This window comes from Oryza glaberrima, chromosome 1, assembly GCF_000147395.1.
Source record: "Oryza glaberrima chromosome 1, OglaRS2, whole genome shotgun sequence".
Taxonomy (NCBI): Eukaryota; Viridiplantae; Streptophyta; class Magnoliopsida; order Poales; family Poaceae; genus Oryza; species Oryza glaberrima.
The window spans coordinates 3,443,591-3,465,834 of record NC_068326.1 but is presented as its reverse complement, the minus strand read 5'-3'; the positions used below and the strand labels follow the sequence as shown (position 1 = coordinate 3,465,834).

Below are 22,244 nucleotides of genomic sequence, written 5' to 3'. Positions count from 1 at the left end.
TTGGCCGCCGTCCTATCCACGGCGAGCCCCACGGCCCCCACACCCACCGGCCGCCGGTGGGCCACCGCTCCCCCCACAACAATTAATTACTAACTCCTCATTACTAAATGATCTCTTTATTAATCCCTTGTACACCTGTAACCACTCCACAGTCCACCCCACCCAGCGTACCGTCCACTCATCGCGAGCCGCTCAATCCAAATCCAACGGCATCCCGCAACCCACGTGTCCCTCATCGCGCGCGAGTTTGAATTTCCCAACGGCTCTCTCGACCGTTGCGGCCACGCTCCTGAAAAAAACCCAAAAAAAAAAAAAACACGCATCTGTTTTTATTATCTCCCATCTCTCCCGATCTCTCGCCCATTTGCCACTGATCCCGAAACAAACAGTTGGCGGCGGCGGCGGCGGCGAGGCGATGGCGGCGACGGCGTTCACGGAGGAGGAGAAGGCGGTGGATGACTCGCTCGGCTACCCCAAGGCCTACGCGCGCCTCTGCCGCGGCGGCGGCGGTGGCGGCGGTGGACTCCCGTACGGCCACGGCCCGCCGCACGGCTTCCTCCCCTACGTCCTCCACCCGCACGAGGTAATGGGTGCTCGTCGAGGTGATGGTCGCGGCTGCTGGTGCGGTGGTGAGCTGATTGGGGTGGTTGTGTTGGGTGGTGGTGCAGGCGATGCGGGCGAAGGATCTGAACGAGATGTTCCCGGTGGCCGACGCGGAGGCGGCGCCGACGGCGAACCCGCGGGGGTTCGCGAACATGCTGTGGAAGCAGCTCGACCACCTCGGCAACGCCGGGTTCGACCCGGCGCTGTTCCGCGTCGACGCCTACGGCAACGTGCTCTACCTCCACGCCGACTCCGCCTCGCCCCTCGCGTGGGACATCGACCACTGGTTCCCCTGCGCCCGTAAGAAACACAGAAATTCAACGAACTCATCCCAAGATCTTTTTCCACATCATTCCTTCGATCTCTAACGAGATTGTGTTTTTTTTTTTTTTTGGATTTGCTTGAAGGAGGTGGGAGGACGGTGCCGAGCAACCTGAGGATCGTGCAGGCGCAGGTGTGCAGGAAGAAGCACAACAAGCTGGAGTTCCTCGTCCCGTGGTGGGATCTGCAGCTCGGCATCTCCGTCAACCAGTTCCTCTCCATCTTCGCCTCCAAGAACTCCGACTTCAGGTTCGCCCATCCGCATCGAACAGCTTAATTTGTCTCTGCATTTTTTTACCAACGCATCATGGATCGAATCCTTCTGAGACTTGCAGGAACAGAGCATTCGCGTTCTTGTTCGTCGACGGGGCCAGCGAGGAGCTCACCTCGATGCAAGCCGTGGAGGCGCACGCGTTCCCGCACCATTTCTCCGATTTGACCAAGAAACTAGGCCTTGCCCCTGCTGCCATTGTTTCCTCCAGGGGATCCGACAGCTCGGTGCTCAAATCTCTTGATGCAAACCGGCCGCTCAGGCCTAATTATCCTCTCATTGGTATGCGAAATACCTATTTTTCGATAATTTGAAGGATTTGTTGTGTTTGTACATGAACTTGTGCTAAACTAAATGTTCACTACCTGTTTCTTTAGCTGCCAAGAAATTCACGGGAGAAAAGGATGAGAATTTTAACGTACCAATGTCCAACCATGGGCCTAATTCGACTAAGGAGAACAATAATCCGGATGCTGATGGCTACATTAGCAACCCTTACCTGTCCATTGCAACGGCTAGGGACTCGCTGAGGCAAAGGGAAGAGGCCAAGAAGAAGCAAGCTGAGCTCACTGAGCTGGAGAACGAGGCCACTGAGCTGAAGCAGAAGAATGAAGAGGAACGGGTGGCCATCCAGGACATGGAGGCCCTCCTCATCAAGAGGCGGCGGCGCGTCGAGAAGTGCCGCCGCTTGGCGGAGGCTCAGTCGAATTACAAGGCTGTGCTGGAGAAGATGATCAGAGACGCCATGCACCAGTAAGGATGAATCTATGCAGCAAGAGCCAAGAACTCTCATGCAGTTGATTTCAATGTCGATTGTTTGTGCTAATTGTTGATTGTGGTGCAAAATGTGCAGGTCTGTTGTGTACAAGGAGCAGCTTAGGCTGAACCAAGCTGCAACGAGCACTCTCATGGCGAGACTCGAGGCCCAGAGAGCAATGTGTGACTCATCCGAAACCGAGCTCCGGAGGAAGTACCAGCAGAAGGATGAACTGGAGAAGCAGATCAAGCCTTTCACCGATCAAGCAAGGAAGCGGTACCGTGTTGACGATGATGGATTGCTAGAGGAAAGGCACAGCTTAGAAGAAAGGCACAGTGAAAGGGTGAAGTATTTTCCAGGAATAAGACTGAGGAGCAGAAGCCCTCTCAAGCAGGAGCTGAGGGTTTTCCTGGAGGAGGACCAGAGGGCTTCAGATGCATACATCTCCCTAGAGGAAGAGGAAATTGCAGGTGAAACTTCAACAATGGGCAATTTCAGGAATTCACCTTTCAAGGTGATAAACTTCCCAAGGAGGTCCATGGAAGACAACACAGTTGACACTCAGAGAGGAAGAGCATCAGTGAGGGAGAAGCTGGAGCATCTGGCGATCAAAGAACGGCAGCGCGGCAGAAGGAGAGAAAGGACCATGTCATCAAGGGGATCAAGGGCAACTAGCACTCCTGTGAGGTCAAGAGATGGCAATGGCAAGGGCAAAGCAGCCATGGTGCAATGTGAGTCTGAGACTGAAAGATCTCAGACAGTTTCAGTGCCAAGGACATCCTCAGTTCCTCCAAGTCCTCCTTACAGAGTAACTGGCATGTATGGAACACCTAGATATCCTGCAGAGAAATCGGTGCTATTGAAAAAGAATAATGTGATTCATCGGCAAGGCGTCGGTCGATCCGAAGGCGACGCAAACATGAACCACACCGGCAAAGGAACTGTGGATAAGTGGCTTCAAATGCTCATGGAGGATCAGCAGCAGCAAGAAGATCCTGCAGCAGCATATCATTCTTCTGAAGATCACAACACTGCTGATGAAATCGCTTCAGACGAGCACCAAATGCAAAGCAGAATTGATGATAAGAGCTGCAGGAATGAGATCACCGAATGCTCCGATGAGATCGTCGAGGTCGGTGGCGAGGGTGCTACTGAGCAGCAGGACAGGTGCAGGAACAGCTTTGAGATCAAGGAGAGGGGAGAGGAGAAGAAGATCTGGTTCCCAAGGTCTGACAGCTCCAGGGGTTTCAGGTCTCTGCCTTCCTCACCTTCCAAGATCCTTGGAATGAGAAGGGGTGTGGAGTGCATGAGCAGGAAGCCCAAGGTGGTCGGCGACGACAATGGCAGATACGGCTATGAAGATTCAGTGTCCACAAGCAGCAGCAAGTTCCTCACCAGGTGCAAGCAAGCCATCAAGAAAGCAGTGAACAAATAAACAATTCTTTGCACCATGATGCAGCACATTTCAACCTGTTTATTCTTCAAATCTGTGTGTTTAAATTCGTGTCAAATTGCTAGTTTTGTTTTCTGTAGCTGAATAAGTTAGTACTCAAGTGAGGCATACATAGCTTTGCAGAGTTCCTTCTGCAACTAGTGAGACAGACATTTACTGTTCATGGTCACCATTATGTGATCATACTGGCGTTGTACAACTATTTGTTGATTTATTTATGAAGAGAAACTAAATTCTTAAGTCCATTTCGTCCTCGACCAAACCAGAAATCTTATATGCTTCCCTCTCTTTTTAGAACATCACAGATTTATTTATGCACTCAAGTGAGCAGATTTATCTGAATGGTTTCACCACAAACAATAGTTCAGACAGAAAGGTAAACTGACTGTAATTAAAGGTAGTAAAACAGATTAACGACCCACTTAGCCATCAGCTTTGGCTTCAGAATTTCAGATCCTCTCATGACATCGACTTGCGCCATTTCGGCGTCGGCGTCGCGGCGGCGGCGCCGGCGGCGCCGCCCCTGCCCTTCTTCCCGCTCGCCGGCGTCCGCCGCTCGATGCCGCTCTCGGAGTCCTCCACCCGCGCGACGTCGGCGCTCATGCCGCCGAACCAGAACGTGCTCCACTTGAAGAACCCGCCGCCGCCACCGCTGCCGCCTCCGCCGCGCCGCCTCCTCTCCGTGCTCAGCCTGTCCACCTGAGCCTGCAGCGCGCTGCACTGGACCTGCACGTCGCGACGAAGACGAGGACGAACACCTCAAAAAGCTTTGAATCGAATCGATGAACGGCGGCGAGCGGCGGCGGAGATGGCCGTACCTGGAGGCGGGCGAAGTCCTCGCGGAGGCGGCGGAGCTCGTGGTGCTGGGCGAGCACCTCGCGCTTGGAGGGGCAGCGGGCGCCGGGAAGGTCAAACGCCGGGCTGGGCGCGCCGAAGGAGGAGGCGCCGCCGCTGAGCTCGGCGAGGCGGTTGAGCTTGCCGTGCTCGGAGAAGAGCACCTGCAGCACGGAGCGCACGGGGAGGCGGTCGTTCTGGACGGCGTGCGCCGCCGCCTCCGCCGTCAGCTTCCGCGCGTCGATCAGCCGGCACAGCGACTTCCTCTCCTCCTTGCTCGTGCTCGCATGTGCCTGCTTACCATGAAACAGCCAAAAAAAATTAGCTCTTTCTTAAAACTAGTTGGGTGGCCCGCACAATTGCGCGGCTAGCACCCACTTAAAATTTCACTTAAGTATGATTTCAGTATGATTGGGTGGCACAGCTTTTTCAGTATGATTTCACTTAAAATTTATTAAATAGCTATCCACGTATCATCCCCGTATTTCTAATTATGTAGCTTTTAAAAGTTATACCAGCTGCTACCCCTTACTTCTGTCATATCCTTTTTTATTTGCTTGCTCGGTCTACCACTATTTCTATTTATTCTTCTTGAAACCTTTAAAAATTGGATCTTATAGTTTTTTGAGTTTATTATCTCGTTGGGTTTCGTTTTTATAATTTCTGGAAGTACCATCAAACGCTGCCATTATACTCCTTTACGGCTCATCCACTGTCTTTTCTCTTTATTGTCATTAGAATTTTACAAATCGAACATAATTATCGTTCAAGTTCATTTTTTTTACTTTCTATAAGTCCCGCCAAACCGTCAACGGCTTTGCCATTGTACTCCTTTATGGCTCACCCGGTGTCTCCCTTCTTTATTCTCATTGAGATTTTAAAATCATACATGATTATCATTGGTTTTTTTTTTACTTTTTAGAAGTTCCGAACCTTTAAAAATTGGACCTTGTAGTTTTTACAATTTATTGTCTTGTTGGGTTTCATTTTTTAATTATAATTTTTAGAAGTGACGTCAAATGATGCCACTATACTCCTCTACGACCCATCCGCCGCCTACTCTTTATTGTTATTGGGATTCTGAAATTCGAACATAACTATCGTTTCAATTCATTTTTTATTTTCTAGAAGTCCCGCCAACCATCGGTGGCTCTGGAACTATAATCCTATACATTCTGCCCGCTGCTTCTCTTTTTTATTGTCATTGAGATTTTGAAAATCGAGTATGATTATCAATGGGTTTTTTTTTTCACTTTCTAGAAGTCCGGCAACCGTTTTACACGTTTGCTTCATGGCCTGCTTATCATCCCTCCTTTTAATCATTATTAAGATTCTATTTGGTGTCTTACTAATAGTTTTTATATGTCGTATCAACCGCCACCACTCTACTTTTTTATAGGCTTGTTACTTAATTTATCTCATCGTATGTTTTATATGGTCTTTTTTTTCAATAGTTTTTATTTTTATCACCAATTTTAGTTATTTATAAATTGTATTCCTAATTGAAATATTTTTTATTTTTCTTATTTTAGAATTTATTTTTTAAAAAATTTATTTAATACCATATAGCATTCTTTTAATATTTTTATTTTTTATTTTTGAATTTTAGTTGTTTCAAAATTGTATTCTTACTTAAACTCTCTATTAGTTTTTCTAATTTTGGATATTATTTTATTTCTTTTTTCTGAATTTTAATTAATCTCGTATTGGGTTATTATATGGATCCTTCTTTTAATATTGCTTATTTTTAATTCCGAATTTCAGTTAATTTTAAATTGTATTCCTACTTAAACTCTTATTTTCTTTTTGCTAATTTCGGATTTTATTTTTATTTTTATTCCGAATATTAACTAATCTCGTATTGGGTTCTTATATGTACTCTTCTCTCAATATTCCTTATTTTTAATTCCGAATTTCAGTTAATTTTAAATTGTATTCCTACTTGAACTCTTATTTTATTTTCTAATTTCAGATTTTATTTTATTTTTATTTCGAATTTTGATTAATTTCGTATTGGGTTCTTATATGGACACATCTTTCAATATTGCTTATTTTTAATTCCGAATTTCAGCTATTTTTGAATTGTATTTCTACTTGGACTCTCCTTTTCCTTTTCTCCGATTAATGTGAGAATTTCTAGCTTCCACAGCGAACGTGGTGCCTCCTTTCAAGACTGTTTTAATAATATAATAGATTATTTTTCTTTTTTCACTAATGCGCAAAATGATTACATATCAATATAATAGAAGAAGAAGAAAAGTAAAGTTTAATTACACAACACAAGCAGCAGAAGGCTGTTGTCAGTGGACAAGGATAAAAGAACCGAAAACAAGTAACAAACAAAAATGTTACTCCCTCCGTATTTTAATGTATGACGCCGTTGTCTTTTTGACAAACGTTTGACCTTTCGTTTTATTCAAAAAATTTATGTAATTATAATTTATTTTATTGTGACTTGATTTATCATCATATATTCTTTAAGCAAGACATAAGTATTTTTATATTTGCATAAAAATTTTGAATAAGACGAGTGGTCAAATGTTGGTCAAAAAGTCAACAGCATTATACATTAAAATACGGAGAGAGTACTAGATACTAAGAGGGAAAAACTCCTATCGCTAGGGAGGTTGGGGGGTTTAAAATCCTATACTCCCAAAAGGCCCCCAAAACAAGTGGCGCCAACAGCGAACCACAAACGGCCTTTTTTTCTTTTAAAATATATTTTTTGCACTTGAAAAATCATTTCTTCCATGATTTCGCAGCACTTTTTGCTCAACAAAGTGTAAATTTATTCTAGACAAAAAATTTTGAAGAACAGAACTGAACAAAAGATGGCATCTTGATATTTGGCATAGTGCCATTGGCATGAACTTGCATGGCCTAACTGCCTAACATATGATTGGTTTTGACATTGAGAATCTTTCATTTGCAGACAGCAGCAACAATGCTGAGTTGCTGGCATTTCTGATGAACAGGGGATCTGTAAAAGCGCAGAGAACAGCAGAAACAGAATTCCACATGATTTTTGTTTGGTGTCATTTGGATCTGAAACTCTCAGCACTGTCAAGTCCTGACATGTAGAGCCATGAAATTGAAAGATGAATCTCCTGGCTCTGTTATACAGTAGTCTGGTACGATGGTTGTTAAAGACTGTTAATAAGTACCACCTGCATGACTGTTCATGCCTGCAAGATCTCTGATACTTGCATGTTTATCTGGCAATTTCAATCATCCACACGTTTTTAGACTACTAAGATGTGTTTAGTTACACGTCAAAATTGGAAGTTTGATTGAAATTGAAACGATGTGACAAAAAAAAGTTGAAAGTTTGTATGGGTAGAAAAATTCAATGTGACGTATTTGGGTTCAAACTTTGAATCTAAACTGGGCCTAGGAGTATGATCTTATCTCTTAGTACTCTTTGGACACTCGTTTGCTCGGTTGATAAAATTGAATGAAACAACTAAAAATAATTAAGTACAAATGTGGTTTTTTTTTGTTTGTTGAAACGCGCAGCTACAGTAAAACTGCTTGTTAGTCACTCGCACCAGGACAAAGCACAAGTGTTGATGAGAACAGCAGGCAGCAAGCTAAGGGACAAGAAGGATTTGATATCCACAAAGCACCTATTCCCATGTGTAAATACAGGTAAACCTTTGTTCTTTAGCAGTTTGGAGCTCACGTGATCTCTTCCCTACGCTTTGTTCTTACCCTACTTCATAGAAGTACTCCGAGTTACGATTTATTTTTTTTTTCAGAAAAAAAAAACTACAAGTGAATTGGCTGAACAATCTTCAGATATTAGTAACTTTATAGTTTGGACACTACAGTAAACACCAACAGAACAAACACAAAGAAGGATCTTAATGGCCTTAATGAGCTATTTTAGTTTTATATATTAGTGAAGTGGGAGAAGCAACTACTGATATCAATCATTCAGTTCACAAGCTAACAAGACAAAACAAACCCAAGGGAGAAAATAACAGGTCTTATCAGTTGTCCTGATTCTCCTCCTGTTGATATACAATATTACACAAATTTTGTTTCTTCCAAAGTTCCAAGCCTATATCTAATTGGTTTATTTTGATTGTGCACCCTACACTAAACTTTATACTTATACTTGCAAAAAACCAAATGGATGTTTAGTGAGTAGATGACACACAAGATTCTCTTCGACAGAGAAAAGTGAGCACCCGTACTACCAAACGGAGTATGTAGAATATGCTATGCTGTTAGTGCATTGTCCGATGCAATTTCAGTGGTCAAACACAAAAACAGATGCAGTAGACGCCTCACAAATTTTCAGGCTGTCTCGTGGCGATTGACCAAAGAACAAAACTCCCCATTTGGTTCAGTACATTTATATTGAACATGCATGATGCATCCAACGTTGGCACATCGGCCAACACATTTGCATGGTTGCATACTTTGCATATGCTAGCTGCTACTAGTGCAAACCCAACACACCACTAGCTACCATGTCAGCTGGAATTTAATTTCTTGTGAAAGAAAAACAAGAATTTCACCATAACAGTCAAATCAAAATATTCTATTTTGCGAGTAAAAAAATTCAAAACCTTCTTTTTACTAAATGTTGTGCATATTAGTTACATAGTTATAAAATATTCTGAATGAAATAATTCGTGTTTGCTAAAATTATGACACCATATTTTTTACGGCTACTTTCAATATGTTTCTCTCTCCTATCCCATTTTAGTTCTAGGTAGGTTATTGTTGTTGTTGTTGTTGTTGTTGTTATTATTATTATTATTATTATTATTATTATTATTATTATTATTATTATATTGTACGTGTACTGCAAATTTAAATTACAGTGTAGGTTTTTAAAATGTTATAATGTAAGTATATGTAATTTACAGTGTAATAAAATTTTGACTATTTTTTCTTAAATTGTAACGCCATGAATATTAAAATGTAGCTAGCTGGTCCCAAAATAATTCACAATTGTTTTGACGATATGTAGAAGATGGTGATATCAATTTTTTGAAACCGAAAAGATTGCGACATCAAATTTGTCCATAAGGTGTAAAAAAGACCTTATCGGTATATCGAGACACAATATGCAAAGCTACATTGGTAGCTTTTTTTTTTAGTAGTAAACGGAAACGTAAAATTAGTGGAGATGGAAGGGGGAGTACGTGTGGGTGACCTTGAGGTAGGTGTCGACGGCGCGGTAGAGCGCGTCGTCGGCGGGGCGCGCGTGCGCGGGCACGGCGCGCGCGAGCTCCTCGAACTCGGCCGGCCGCAGCCCGGCCTCGAGCGCCGCCTCGGCGAGGTAGGCGTCGACCAGCCTCGCCACCCTCGCGGCGGCGGCGCCTCCGCCACCGCCTGCCTTGGCGGCGCCGCCCCCGCCGGCGCCGGCGTCCTTGAGGAAGCCGCGCACCAGGCGCAGCACCAGCGGCACGTCGAGCAGCGTCCCGCACGCGTACCCGTGCCCGAACGCCGGTATCATCACGGCGCCCAGCGTCGCCTGGTCCAGCCGCCGCGCCGCCCTGGACTCCAGCTCCTGCAGCAGCGCCGCGTCGGCGCCCACCATGCTCCCCGCCCGGAGCAGCTTGAGCAGGAAGTCGCACGTGATGCCGTCGTCGGCCGCTCCTCCGCCGCCGCCGGGAGCCGGCGGGTCAGGCGGGAGCGCGGCGACGAGGGACTCCAGGAGGAGCCGCTTCTTGAGCCACGTGGCGGTGGGGCTCTCCGGGGGCAGGAACCGCCCCGACGCCGACGTCGCCGGCGACGAGGACGACGACGACGCGGCCACCACGTCGGGGAGCCACTTGGCGGCGTAGTGGGACAGCACGGACGCGAGCATGTCGGGGCGCGACGCCGCCGACGAGCCCACCAGCTGCCTAGACTTGGCGGCGGCGACGGTGCGCGCGAAGTTCTCGACGTCGTTGACGCACGAGTCGTCGCAGGTGCTCGCCACCGCCGCCGCCACGAGCCACGGCTCCGAGGAGGACCGCGTGTGCTCGGCGGTGGCGGAGGTGGCGCGCGGCGACGGCGTCCTCGGGCTCTGCCCCTGCGACGACGACGACGCCTTCATGGCCGCGCCGCGCACGAGAGCTTCAGTTCGTTCTTGGCTGGCGAGCTATGCCCACGAGAGCTGCATAATATATGTCACCCGCGTATGGATGTGAAATTGTGGATGGAAACGTGCATGTACGCGTACAAATACGCAATTTTTTTTAGATGATGACAAATACGCAATGATAAACAAGAAGCTCGTGTACAGCGCTGCATGCTTCAGTATTCATTTATTTTTGCCGGGTAAAAATGAAAATTTTGTGTGGAGGGAGCATAGCTTAACACGTTAGGTTTTGTGGTGTAACTAGCCTATATGGATGCAAGTCTTAGGCTTGATGGTATTCGCATTTACGGCTAATTATTCTTTAAGAGATAGCCAACTTAACCTGTACCCCTTGACAGCAACCCGATACTCGTATTTACGACTAGTTATTCTTTAAGTGATAGATGACGTACCCTGTACCTCTTGACAATAGGCTCAATCTTCTGAAGATACTCATTAAAGGTAGGATGAGTGTGCGCGCATTATAAACGTCTGCTTGTTTTTTTTAGGAAAATGAAAATCTTGTGATTAATTATACTGCGTGTACAACTAGGCAACTATCTAGTAGCTACTACTACTGTTCATTGTATGGGTGCGGAGTGTACGTGCATTATGAATGCCTACTTATTTTCCATGATAAAATGAAAATTTTGTGATTAATTATACTTTGTGTACGACTAGGCAACTGGAGTATATAGCTGCTGCTACTACTACTGTTCATTGTATGTGGATGTAGTACACTCCTGTACAATGTGTCATGCAGGGAAACTGACAAACAAATCCGTCCGCAGTGTGCCACCTGGCATCAACTAGCTAGCATTTGATTAAATCAAGGTGCTACCTAAGCAACGTAGGTATGTATACTCCTGTTCATCTATATATGGTTGTACATGGTGTCATGCATATATGTCGTATGTGTATTTACCTTGACTTTGCAAAAGCTTAATTGATAAACCAAGTGAGCGGAAATATCCTTTCGACTAAGAATAGGTGACTTTGACCATTACTACATCAGTTTCATATAATAAGGTTTTTAAATAAGTTTTTCCTAAGTCAGCTTTTTTAAGTATGATTAAATTTACAAAAAATCTAAGCATTATTTCCGACACTAAACAAATATACTATCAAAATGTATTTGATAATGAATTCAATAAAATGTAGTACTACGTTTTTATGGGACCAAAGCCCATATGGTCGAATGGACCACGAGCATCGTTGGCCATATACAGTGCATTGCATACCAACTTTACTTTTTTTTTTAGAACTATACCTATATACATGTGTGCGCATTATATCCGTACAAGTGCAACGCAAGTTAAGCTTGCCTATGTAGCACGAACGTCGTTAAAAGTTTCTCTAGCCATCAATAGGTTATTATTAGTCCTTTTTGCTGAGATGTACTAGTAGTAGCATCTAGGTTAGTCATTGTAATTCAGTTTATAGCTCACGTGAAGAGGTTACAAAAATTGCTGTCATGTCATGTCTTCAAAGAACCCCAAGTTAGCCTCATCATTATTTCAAGTGCACATTTTTTTCCTTAAACTGAGCCCAGGTTTAGTTCGTGTGCCAATTTTTTTAAAATATACGGACACACATTTAAAGTATTAAACGTAGACTAATAATAAAACAAATTACAGAGACTGCCTGTAAACCGCGAGACAAATTTATTAAGCCTAATTAATCTACATTAACAAATATTTACTGTAGCACTACATTGTTAAATCATAGCGTAATTAGACCCAAAAGATTCGTCTCGGAATTTACATGCAAACTATGCAAGTGGTTTTTCTTTTTGTCCACAATTAATACTCCATGTATGTGTCTAAATATTTGATGTGACGGAATTTTCGGAAGTTTGAAGGAAACTAAACACTGCCAGAGACTCTTACCATTTTTCATGGATATAAATAGGAGTACAACATCATATCCTCTTCCTTTGCACTCGATCTCGATCAATGGAATGAATAGGCACGTTTTTCAAGCTCCTAAACATACTTTTTCTAGAAGCATATATTTTCAATTTTATTAGTATATTTAATTCATTTATATGTATAAAAAAGGATGGAAAACGTGACGATGATGACATAATTCAAATTTAACAAAATATTGATGGCACCCAATCGATATCATGAACAGTGGTGATATTTTTTAATTAGGTAAAGTTGTAATGACATGGATTCAATTATCGCAAGAAACAAACGCTGGCTTTTATTCTAAAGATGTGAAGATACAATCCGAAGCACCATATTACCATGTTTTCTAAGAAAATAAGCAAGGGCTCTACCTGAATTAGACGAAGATGGAAAAAGGGATGAAAACAACCAACTTTGCCTGCAAAACGGCAAAGAGATTAACAAAGAGAAAAAAAAAACAGAAGACCTTTGTTCTTTTATGAGAACTCAAAACAGAATGCAATTAATATCCGTGTACCATCTATTGTTTACATTCCAGAGCAATTAACGAGGACTCCAAACAAACATGGCGTAAAGGTGACAAACAAAATTCTCTCTATTATCTGAAAAGAAAAATCTCTCTGCACCTCCGGGTCCTATTCGTGCGTATACGTACAATAATACATGTGCGTACATATGTACGGTGACATCGACGTTGCTAGATACAACAAAAATCCTTCATTATACCTGTACATCTGTACATGTACGTATACCCGTCGTATACTAGTACAAATTGAATAATAACCGTATAATAATAAAAATATTTTTCATTATTTTACCTGATGCTTTACCGTGCCTTTGGCTTCAGAAAAAAAAAAACACCGAGCGACTAAGAGAAGGCGAAGCACTCGCCGCCGGCCCGCCGTCTCGCCGCGGAAATTTCGTCTTCCCCGGGATTCCGCGGGGAGGCGGCGCGGTAACCGCCGGCGGTTATTCCGTCAATAGAATGGCGGGGACCGCGTGGGGGAGGCCTGAGGAGAGGAGGTGAGGCGGATGGTCCGCGCCCTGTCACGTGCCCGCAGCCTGCTCGACGGAATTCCCCACCGGCGGGGGCATGCTGCGAGTTCGTCCGTGTCCGGCCATGGCGCGGAGGAGGCTGTTGCGGGATACGTCCGCATGCTGGCTGGCGGGGCCAGGCCCGACGGGTACACGTTCCCGTCCTTGCTCAAGGCGGCGGCGGCGGCGGCGGCGCGGGGCGCGGCCGCGGCGGCGGCACCAGTTGGCGGTGCCATCCACGCGCACGTGGTTAAGTTCGGGATGGAGTCGAACGCTCACGCGGCGAGCTCCCTGATCGTCATGTACGCGGCCAGGGGAGACGGCGCCGCGGCGCGCGCGGTGCTGGAGGCGGCGTGCCTCGCCACGGGAGGGGGAGCGCCGGTCATGTGGAACGCGCTCATCTCTGGCCATAACAGGAGCGGGCGGTTCGAGCTGTCCTGCTGCTCCTTCGTGGACATGGTCAGAGCCGGCGCCATGGCCACCGCGGTCACCTACGTCTCGGTGCTCTCGGCTTGCGGGAAAGGGAAGGACCTGCTGCTGGGGATGCAGGTGCACAAGCGCGTCCTCGAGAGCGGGGTGTTGCCTGATCAGAGGGTGGAGAACGCTCTGGTTGATATGTACGCCGAGTGCGGCGACATGGACGCGGCCTGGGTGTTGTTCGAGGGCATGCAGATGAGGAGCATGGCGTCCTGGACGTCGGTAATTTCTGGCCTTGTGAGGTCAGGCCAGGTTGATCGTGCCAGGGACCTGTTTGATCATATGCCTGAAAGAGACACCATCGCATGGACCGCGATGATCGATGGCTATGTACAGGTTGGCAGGTTCAGGGACGCATTGGAGACATTCCGTTACATGCAGATTTGCAAGGTGAGAGCAGATGAGTTCACCATGGTCAGTGTGGTCACTGCCTGTGCCCAGCTAGGTGCTCTGGAGACAGGGGAATGGGCAAGGATTTACATGGGAAGACTTGGGATCAAGATGGATGTTTTTGTCGGGAATGCACTCATAGACATGTACTCAAAGTGTGGGAGCATTGAGCGCGCATTGGATGTATTCAAAGATATGCACAACAGAGATAAGTTTACCTGGACTGCCATTATACTTGGTCTCGCAGTGAATGGCCGTGGGGAGGAGGCTATTGACATGTTCTATAGAATGCTCAGGGCTTTACAAACTCCAGATGAGGTGACCTTCGTTGGTGTTCTCACTGCCTGCACTCATGCTGGCTTGGTTGACAAAGGCCGAGAGTTCTTCCTCAGCATGACAGAGGCATATAATATTTCCCCTACTGTGGTGCATTACGGATGCTTAATCGATGTCTTAGGCCGAGCTGGGAAATTAAAGGAAGCATTGGATACAATAGACAAAATGCCCATGAAGCCCAACTCCACTATTTGGGGAACCCTGCTGGCATCCTGTAGGGTTTATGGTAATTCAGAAATAGGTGAATTGGCAGCAGAGCGTCTCCTTGAGTTGGATCCAGATAACAGCACAGCGTACATCTTGTTGTCAAACATGTATGCAAAATCTAATAGATGGAAAGATGTCCGACGGATTAGGCAGATAATAATGGAGAAAGGAATCAAGAAAGAACCTGGTTGCAGTATGATTGAAATGAATGGCATAATTCACGAATTTGTAGCCGCTGATAGGTCTCATCCTATGAATAAAGAAATCTACTCAAAGTTGGAAAATGTGCTAACTGATTTGAGGAATGCTGGATATGTGCCTGATGTAACTGAGGTCCTTGTTGAAGTCACGGAAGAGGAAAAGCAGAAGGTTCTTTACTGGCACAGTGAGAAGTTGGCAGTCACTTTTGCTTTACTCACTTCAGAATCTAATGTTATCATAAGAATTGTGAAAAACTTGAGGATGTGTTTGGACTGCCACAACGCAATAAAATTGATATCAAAATTGTATGGAAGAGAGGTCATTGTGAGGGATAGGACACGCTTCCATCATTTTAGACATGGATCCTGTTCATGCAAAGACTATTGGTAAGTGGTAGCACATTAATACATTATATATGAATCATACGGACAACTGAACATCTGTAAGCAAGTGAAAACCCAAATGACCAACAAGCATTTCAGTTGAAATGTGGCAGTGACTGCAAATTTTTAGTCCAGGGAATGAAGTTAATAATGAGAGAATATTCTTAATCCAGCTTAGCCTATACATGTTGTGCTCTCCTTAAGGCACTATAATATCTTGGTGTAAACCTCTCTGTCGCTGATGGTTGTACTGGCAAAGTTCTTATTGAAAGGAAGGTAACCTTACATGTTCTCTTTTATGTCATGCTGAAATCTGTTTTCCTTTTTCTGGTTAGAGAGTATTAAGTTTTTCCTGATTTCTCAATAAGTTGTTCCTTAATTTAGACTATTCTGTTAAGGAGGTTTTCTCATTCAGATTCTTATGAGCTAAAAATCGAAATATGATATGTATGGAATTTATTTATTTTTAAAACAAATCCTTTTACTAACATGCTGTACATGATTCACTATGCGACTTGCCAAGATATCTTACACTTGGAGCTTTTCCAGCTTTGCAGAGATTTTCATGTAAGAATTTCTTGCAGTAATGTTAAATTTATCTTCTGGTCTGGAGCTAATCTGGTGCGCCGTTATGCTATTAAGCAAAGGAGGATGTCTGATGGAGCCTTACTGTTTCATTCATAGAAAAACCAGGTATGCTTTATTTTCTCCAGTCTGCAGCTTTTATATATTTGATTCCATTTGCTAGGCTGCTATTTGAAATTGTAATGACCCAAAACATGCATTTGACTTGCTTGGTAAAGCTTTAAAGAACTTAAAAACAGTCTATTTCTGTTTATCTGCTTTAACATATGGAGGTTTGTAAGGGATGCATGATCTTATGAAGCAGCCACAGTTGCTAGATAATATACAATATTTTCAGAAAAGTTAAAGAAGTATATAATTGGCAAAGTATTGTTTTCATAAATTTACACCAGTCCTCTATGCTCGTAAGATGTACCAGTCGTACACCCAAATTACTTGGAGATTAGACTTTGAGAGCATTTTGACCTAGGGTGTTGCACAAACGCTATTTTATTTAATTTTTACTCCTTCTCTAAAATGTATCAACTCTGCTGAGAAACTGAGCAACTGATGCAATTTAGACCAGGTTTATTTTAAACCATAGAATCATACCGCACAACATACTGGTCATTTGTAAAACACAATCCTTTATAGTTAGAGGGATGAAATTCAGGCCAAATCCATAGTTGAATAACCAAATGTGGACATCTTCCATACTTTATGAAGATATAAGTATGATAGGTCCTCCACTTCATGCTCATCATGATTAAAAAAAATGCTTATTCCCATCTGTATCAACCAGATGCATTTTGCTTGTTTCCCATTTCTTGAATCAATAGCCTTATGTTATCATAGGAAGAACCTCCCTCTTCCAAAGCCCTCCTTGCCTTTACACCCAAGTCTTTTGCTCTCATCCTCATCTCCTGTGCAGCTTCTCCATCATTCATCAATGTGGACACTGCTGTCTCCACAGCATTCCTTGTCACCCTAACTTCTTTATGTTCACTTCCCCATTGTGCCACTCCTTTCACTCCAATCTCCAGCCCAATTTTCAGCAGATTCACCACAAATTTCTCATTCAAAAACTGCTCTGCGAAATGTGGCCATGTGATCATGGGCACGCCCGCGCAAATGCCCTCTATTGTTGAGTTCCACCCACAGTGTGTCATGAACCCTCCAATGGCCTGGTGCCATAGGATCATCACCTGTGGTGCCCAGCCCCTTATTATCATGCCTCTGTCTTTAACGCGTTCCTCGAACCCATCTGCAAGCCATTCCTCAACTTCTGGAAACTTATTTCCTGCTTTGATCACCCAGATGAAAGTCTCCTTGGAAGCTTCAAGCCCCAGTCCCAGCTCAACAAGCTGCTGAGGTGCGGTGCTGGCGAGGCTGCCAAAGCTGACAAAGATCACTGAACCAGGCTTCTTTGAATAAAGCCATTGCAAGCACTTTGCTTCATCCACTGATGCCTTGTTTCCTCTAGCAGCCATCATGTTGCTGTCTCTGTCACAGAGGCACATTGGGCCGATTGTCCAGACCTTCTTACCTGTTATCTGTTCAAAGGACTCGATGTACAGAGTCTCCAGCTCCTGGAAGCTGTTCATGACATTGCCATCGCTTTGCAGCTCCTCCTCATACATCTTATCACGAATTTGTTCCATACCTGGAACACACAAGCTTCCAGGGCATCTAGCCTTTGGCAACTCAAGCAGCATAGGGAACCCTGAGAAAGTGACGATCTCCTCATCTGCGACATTGTCCAACAGTTTGTCGCGGAAAATGATATACCTGCAAGGTAGTATCGTACTTCAGTTACATCTAACTGGTACTTCTTATGCTACCTGAAAATTCTCTCCGGTTCAAGTGCATGCTCTTCATATTGAGAATACTTTATTGACACAAGATTAACTCATTCGAAAGCTAGTTGCCTCACAAAACTTGCTTTTTCTATGATTTTTACCTGGCAAGGGAGGCGAAGGTACAGAAGCCATCAAATGTTAGCCTTGGGATACCGAGCTCCCTTGCAATTTCACCGGTCCACCACTGCACCATGTCAGATATGATGCAGCTTGGAGGTGGGCATAGCTGACGGAGCCTCGCCGTGAGCGGCTCCCGGAGCGCTCCGCAGGCCTCCATGAAGTTTCGGCTGAGATCCCTGGACTGGATCATATCCAGGTTTTCGCACCCGTCCGGCAACCCAAACTCGGTGGCCGGGAAGGGGAGCTTCACCAGCTGCACTGCCAGGCCAGCCGCCTCCACAGCGGTGACGAATCCTGCCATCCTGGCGGCGTTCACCGGAGTGGTGACAAAGCTGACCTGCGCGCCATGCTCGGCCAGCAGGCGGGCCATGCCGGTCATGGGGATCATGTGTCCCTGCGCCATCATCGGGACCAGCACGAAGTGCGCCTTCATCGTGGTGGATTTGCGCTGCTGGTCGACGAGGTGGCCGGCGGAGGACATGGCTGTGGTTGTATCTAGTCAAGCGGAGGTATGCAATAACTCTGGAGAAGTCGTATGCTGTTTGAGTTGATGACTGCAAGCAGTCTGAGGGCAAGTTTTATAGTGGAGGTGACTATCGCATCCAATTTCATACATAACATAGATAATTAAATTAAGAGGTGATATGTATAATAGGTCATCTCTACCACACAATCCCCAATATCTCTAACACTCTCACATGTTTATTAAAGTTTGTGTAGGGGCTGTCTCTTGCATGAGAGGTGACTATTTCTCTCTTATCCTTCTTCTCTCCTCCACCTCACAATTTAGTCATATGTGACATCTTGAAGCTTGTGTTTGGATGTCCATAGTACTTGCTCTGAGGTGCTACGGAGTAGTGCTTGACGCTTCGGATCTCGGGGTCGGAGGAAAGTGGAATGTTGCCGATTAATCAAATAATTGCAGCTTCTTTCAAAAAAAGAATTAAATAATTGCAGAGCAGCTTGTCCTATCAAATCAGCCAGTTTGAGCTCATGCTGAAAAGGATAACAGCATCGCTGAACTTTGGCAACTTTGGTGATGCATGTTATAGTTATGGACTCATAGCCAAAGTCCTCGAGTTTATTCTATTCTTTGAGCCGTCCGGACAACGCGGTTGGTCAGGTTAACCACGGTTGCTATACATACTCCCTGTCCTCTGCAGTCTCACTATTCAGTATTTTTTTTCTTTCGAAGTCTACGGCATAACTTGACCACTATTCCTAACTTTTATCTTCATATATTCAGAAGTAACTAGGAAACTTGGGCAAGAGTGTCAGAAACAGAAAGTGATATAATTTAATAATCCAGACTGTAAACAATCATGCCACAAACGAGCCTCATACAATAATACTGATCATTTGTAAAATACTCCCTCTTTGCATCTGCAGGGATCCTGGAAATCCCCTCCACTACAGGAGCTGGTGGACTGCCAGGCTGCAAATGTAAGCCATTTTATGCTTCACGATTCTTTCTCAATATCAAGTCATTTTAGAATACAGAAGTTTTTACTATTCTTCCAGATTTTCCATACTAAATAAATGTTATCCTTCTAATAAATAAATCATATTTATGCACAAGTCTTTACACGGCTTGTATTTGGAATTGAAGGGAGCACAATTCTTAGGGATGAAAATCCGGGCAAGACCATAGTTAAAGGGCCAAATATGGACTCCTCCCATCCTTACAAGTATATAGGTACGATAGTATCCTCCAATTCATTCTTTCAGATCTAGAATTTTAATAAAAAAAGCTTATTCCCATATATATGTATCAACCAGATGCATTTTGCTCGTTTCCCATTTCTTGAATCAATAACCTTATGTTGTTATATGAAGAACCTCCCTCTTCCAAAGCCCTCCTTGCCTTTATGCCAAAATCTTTTGCTCTCATTCTCATCCCCTGTGCAGCCTCCCCCTCATTCATCAATGTGGACACTGCTGTCTCCACAGAATTCCTTGTCACCTGAGCCTCTTTTTGTTCACTTCCCCACTGTGTCACTCCTTTCACTCCAACCTCCATCCCAATTTTCAGGTGATCCACTACCAGTTTTTCATTCAAGAACTGCTCTGCAAAGTGTGGCCATGTGATCATAGGCACACCCGCGCAGATGCCCTCTATTGTCGAGTTCCACCCACAATGTGTCATGAACCCTCCAATGGCCTGGTGCCACAGGATCATCATCTGTGGTGCCCAACCTCTTATGATCATCCCTCTGTCTATGACACGTTCCTCGAATCCATCTGCAAGCCATTTCTCGACTACTGGAAACTTATTTCCTGCTTTGATCACCCATATGAACGGTTTGTTGGAAGCTTCAAGCCCCAGTCCCAGCTCAACAAGCTGCTGAGGCGCGGTGCTGACAAGGGTGCCAAAACTGACAAAGATCACGGAACCTGGCTTCTTTGAATCGAGCCATTGCAAACATTTTACTTCATCCAATGACGCCTTGTTTCCTCTAGCAGCCATTGTGTTTCTGTCTCTGTGACACAGGCACATTGGGCCGATCGTCCAGACCTTATCTGTCACCTGCTTATAGGACTCCATGTACAAAGTCTCCAGCTCGTCGAAGCTGTTCATGACCTTGCCGTCGCTTCGCATCTCCTCATCATAGATCTTCTCACGGATTTCCTCCAGACCTGGAACGCACAAGCTTCCAGGCAATCTAGCTTTTGGCAACTCTAGCGGCGTAGGGAACCCTGAGAGCTTAACGACCTCCTCCTCATCAGTGAGGTCCCGCAATAGATTGTTACGGTAAACAATGTCCCTTCAAGATAGCAGTCTTAGCTGTTAAAACACATCCAACCGGCAGTTCTTAAGATACCATGAAAAGTTTTTCTATTTTCTGAAATGAGTTAGTAGTGCTGCCAACCAATTGCCAACCTGACCTGAAGTATTTTTTAGATAAAAGGCTTAATGTGTGGTTTTGATTAAAATCTTTAACCAATATCATTCTCATGTCTTGCCTCGTCTATTGATCAATTCTAACTATTTGTTGTTCTTGTAGAGATAAATATGCCAGTGGCCTGTGATTTTTACCTGGCGAGGGAGGCAAAGGTACAGAAGCCACTAAAGGTAAGCCTGGGGATACCGAGCTCCCTGGCGATGTCACTGGTCCACCAGTGCATCATGTCGGATACGATGCAGCTTGGCGGCAGGTCGTGCTGCCGGAGCCTCGCCATGAGTGGCTCCCGGAGCGCGCCACAGGCCTCGAGGAATTTCCTCATGTCGTCTTTGCACTGGAGCATGTCAATGTTCTCGCACCCGTCTGGCAGGCCGAAATCAGCAGCCGGGAAGGGGAGCTCCAGCAGCTGCACTGGCAGGCCAGCCTCCTCCACGGCGGCGACGAACCCCGCCATCCTGCCGGCGTTGACCGGAGTGGTGACGAGGCTGATCTGAGCGCCGTGCTCGGCCAGCAGGCGGGCCATGTCGGTCATGGGGATGGTGTGCCCCTGCGCCATCATCGGGACCAGCACGAAGTGCACCGTCCTGGAGCAGCACCTGTGCTGCTGGTCGCCGGCGCCGGCGCCGGCGTGGCTGGCAAAAGACATGGCTGTGTGGTTGTATCTAGTCAAGCGGCCAAGACAAGCGTGGACAGTGAGAGTGTGACAAGAACAGTTGGAGCCTTGGAGGTATGCATTAACCGAGAAGTCGTGTGCTGCTTGCCTGCTCGAGTTGATGAGAAGCTTGACACTTTGACAGCAACCGAGGAGTGCATATGTGGTGCCTGCCACTTCGGATCAGAGGAAAGTGACGGGTTGAAAGTATTGCAGCGCCAACAGTTTGTACTACTATCAACTCGGCCAGTTCGAGCTCGTGCTGAAAAAGAACAGTATTGCTAGACTTTGGCAACTTCAGTTTCAGTGACGCATGCTAGTCATGGACTCGTGGCTAGATCCCTCGTACATGAAGCTTCTTCCATTCTTTATGCAACCACAGAGTCCACAGTTGCTATCAATACAGTACGTACTTAAAATCGAAAGATACTCCCTGGCCTCTGCATTATCTGGTACAAGAAAATTCCTTTTGTGATCTTTATAAGTCTATGCCTGACTTTGACCACAAAATTTGCATTCATATATTCAGAGGAATCGAAGCAGCAATTACGAAAGTGATGTAAGACCAGGTCTAATCCACTCTATACACTGATCATTTGTAGAATACTCTTCTCATCCGCAAGGGGTCCTGGGAACCTCGTCCACTGCAGAAGCTGGTGGGACTGTTGGGCTCCAAATGCAAGTCATTTTGAGTCTTCTCAATTCTTTCCCAAATATATGTCGTTTTGGAGCTTCTTAGCATTTTTTTACTATTGTTCCATGTTTGCGGTTGCTAAATAAATGCTATATCCCTCTTAAAAATAAATAATTCATCTTTCTTGATATAGTATACTGTAGATGAAGGGCAACAAATTCATTAGAGTTGTTTTTATTAATTCTTATA

General features: G+C 45.0%; 5 protein-coding genes across 9 annotated transcripts; 2 read left to right on the top strand and 3 right to left on the bottom strand.

The window, feature by feature from the left end:
• The first annotated feature begins 357 nt into the window (after window positions 1-357).
• LOC127757621 (uncharacterized) lies at window positions 358-3,463 on the top strand. The gene is made up of 6 exons (XM_052283184.1): window positions 358-583; window positions 669-903; window positions 1,011-1,173; window positions 1,260-1,477; window positions 1,573-1,948; window positions 2,049-3,463. The coding sequence occupies exons 1-6, from the start codon at window positions 416-418 to the stop codon at window positions 3,385-3,387; spliced, it is 2,499 nt and encodes an 832-aa protein (XP_052139144.1). The 5' UTR covers window positions 358-415; the 3' UTR covers window positions 3,388-3,463.
• A 230-nt stretch (window positions 3,464-3,693) lies between these two features.
• LOC127757690 (coleoptile phototropism protein 1-like) lies at window positions 3,694-14,465 on the bottom strand. The gene is made up of 4 exons (XM_052283260.1): window positions 14,355-14,465; window positions 9,410-10,357; window positions 4,224-4,532; window positions 3,694-4,131 (listed from the first exon to the last, which is right to left on the bottom strand). The coding sequence occupies exons 2-4, from the start codon at window positions 10,295-10,297 to the stop codon at window positions 3,865-3,867; spliced, it is 1,464 nt and encodes a 487-aa protein (XP_052139220.1). The 5' UTR covers window positions 10,298-10,357; window positions 14,355-14,465; the 3' UTR covers window positions 3,694-3,864.
• On the top strand, window positions 13,085-20,948 carry LOC127757630 (pentatricopeptide repeat-containing protein At3g62890-like). Of its 5 annotated transcripts, XM_052283210.1 has the most exons (5): window positions 13,085-15,539; window positions 15,813-15,956; window positions 19,196-19,249; window positions 19,416-19,502; window positions 20,812-20,933. In XM_052283210.1, exon 1 carries the CDS (start codon window positions 13,267-13,269, stop codon window positions 15,268-15,270), a length of 2,004 nt encoding a protein of 667 aa, XP_052139170.1. In that variant the 5' UTR covers window positions 13,085-13,266; the 3' UTR covers window positions 15,271-15,539; window positions 15,813-15,956; window positions 19,196-19,249; window positions 19,416-19,502; window positions 20,812-20,933. The 5 variants fall into 5 exon arrangements, 4 of the variants coding, with proteins under 4 accessions (XP_052139170.1, XP_052139177.1, XP_052139156.1 ...); XM_052283217.1 differs by lacking the exon at window positions 19,416-19,502 and having other exon boundaries at window positions 15,848-15,956; window positions 20,812-20,948; XM_052283196.1 differs by lacking the exon at window positions 19,416-19,502 and having other exon boundaries at window positions 20,812-20,948.
• Window positions 15,998-18,343, bottom strand: LOC127757681 (UDP-glycosyltransferase 73C6-like). Its single transcript, XM_052283250.1, has 2 exons — window positions 17,788-18,343; window positions 15,998-17,615 (listed from the first exon to the last, which is right to left on the bottom strand). The coding sequence occupies exons 1-2, from the start codon at window positions 18,285-18,287 to the stop codon at window positions 16,622-16,624; spliced, it is 1,494 nt and encodes a 497-aa protein (XP_052139210.1). The 5' UTR covers window positions 18,288-18,343; the 3' UTR covers window positions 15,998-16,621.
• Window positions 18,594-21,598, bottom strand: LOC127757671 (UDP-glycosyltransferase 73C6-like). Its single transcript, XM_052283239.1, has 2 exons — window positions 20,844-21,598; window positions 18,594-20,571 (listed from the first exon to the last, which is right to left on the bottom strand). Exons 1-2 carry the CDS (start codon window positions 21,353-21,355, stop codon window positions 19,578-19,580), a joined length of 1,506 nt encoding a protein of 501 aa, XP_052139199.1. The 5' UTR covers window positions 21,356-21,598; the 3' UTR covers window positions 18,594-19,577.
• Between the last annotated feature and the right edge of the window lie 646 nt (window positions 21,599-22,244).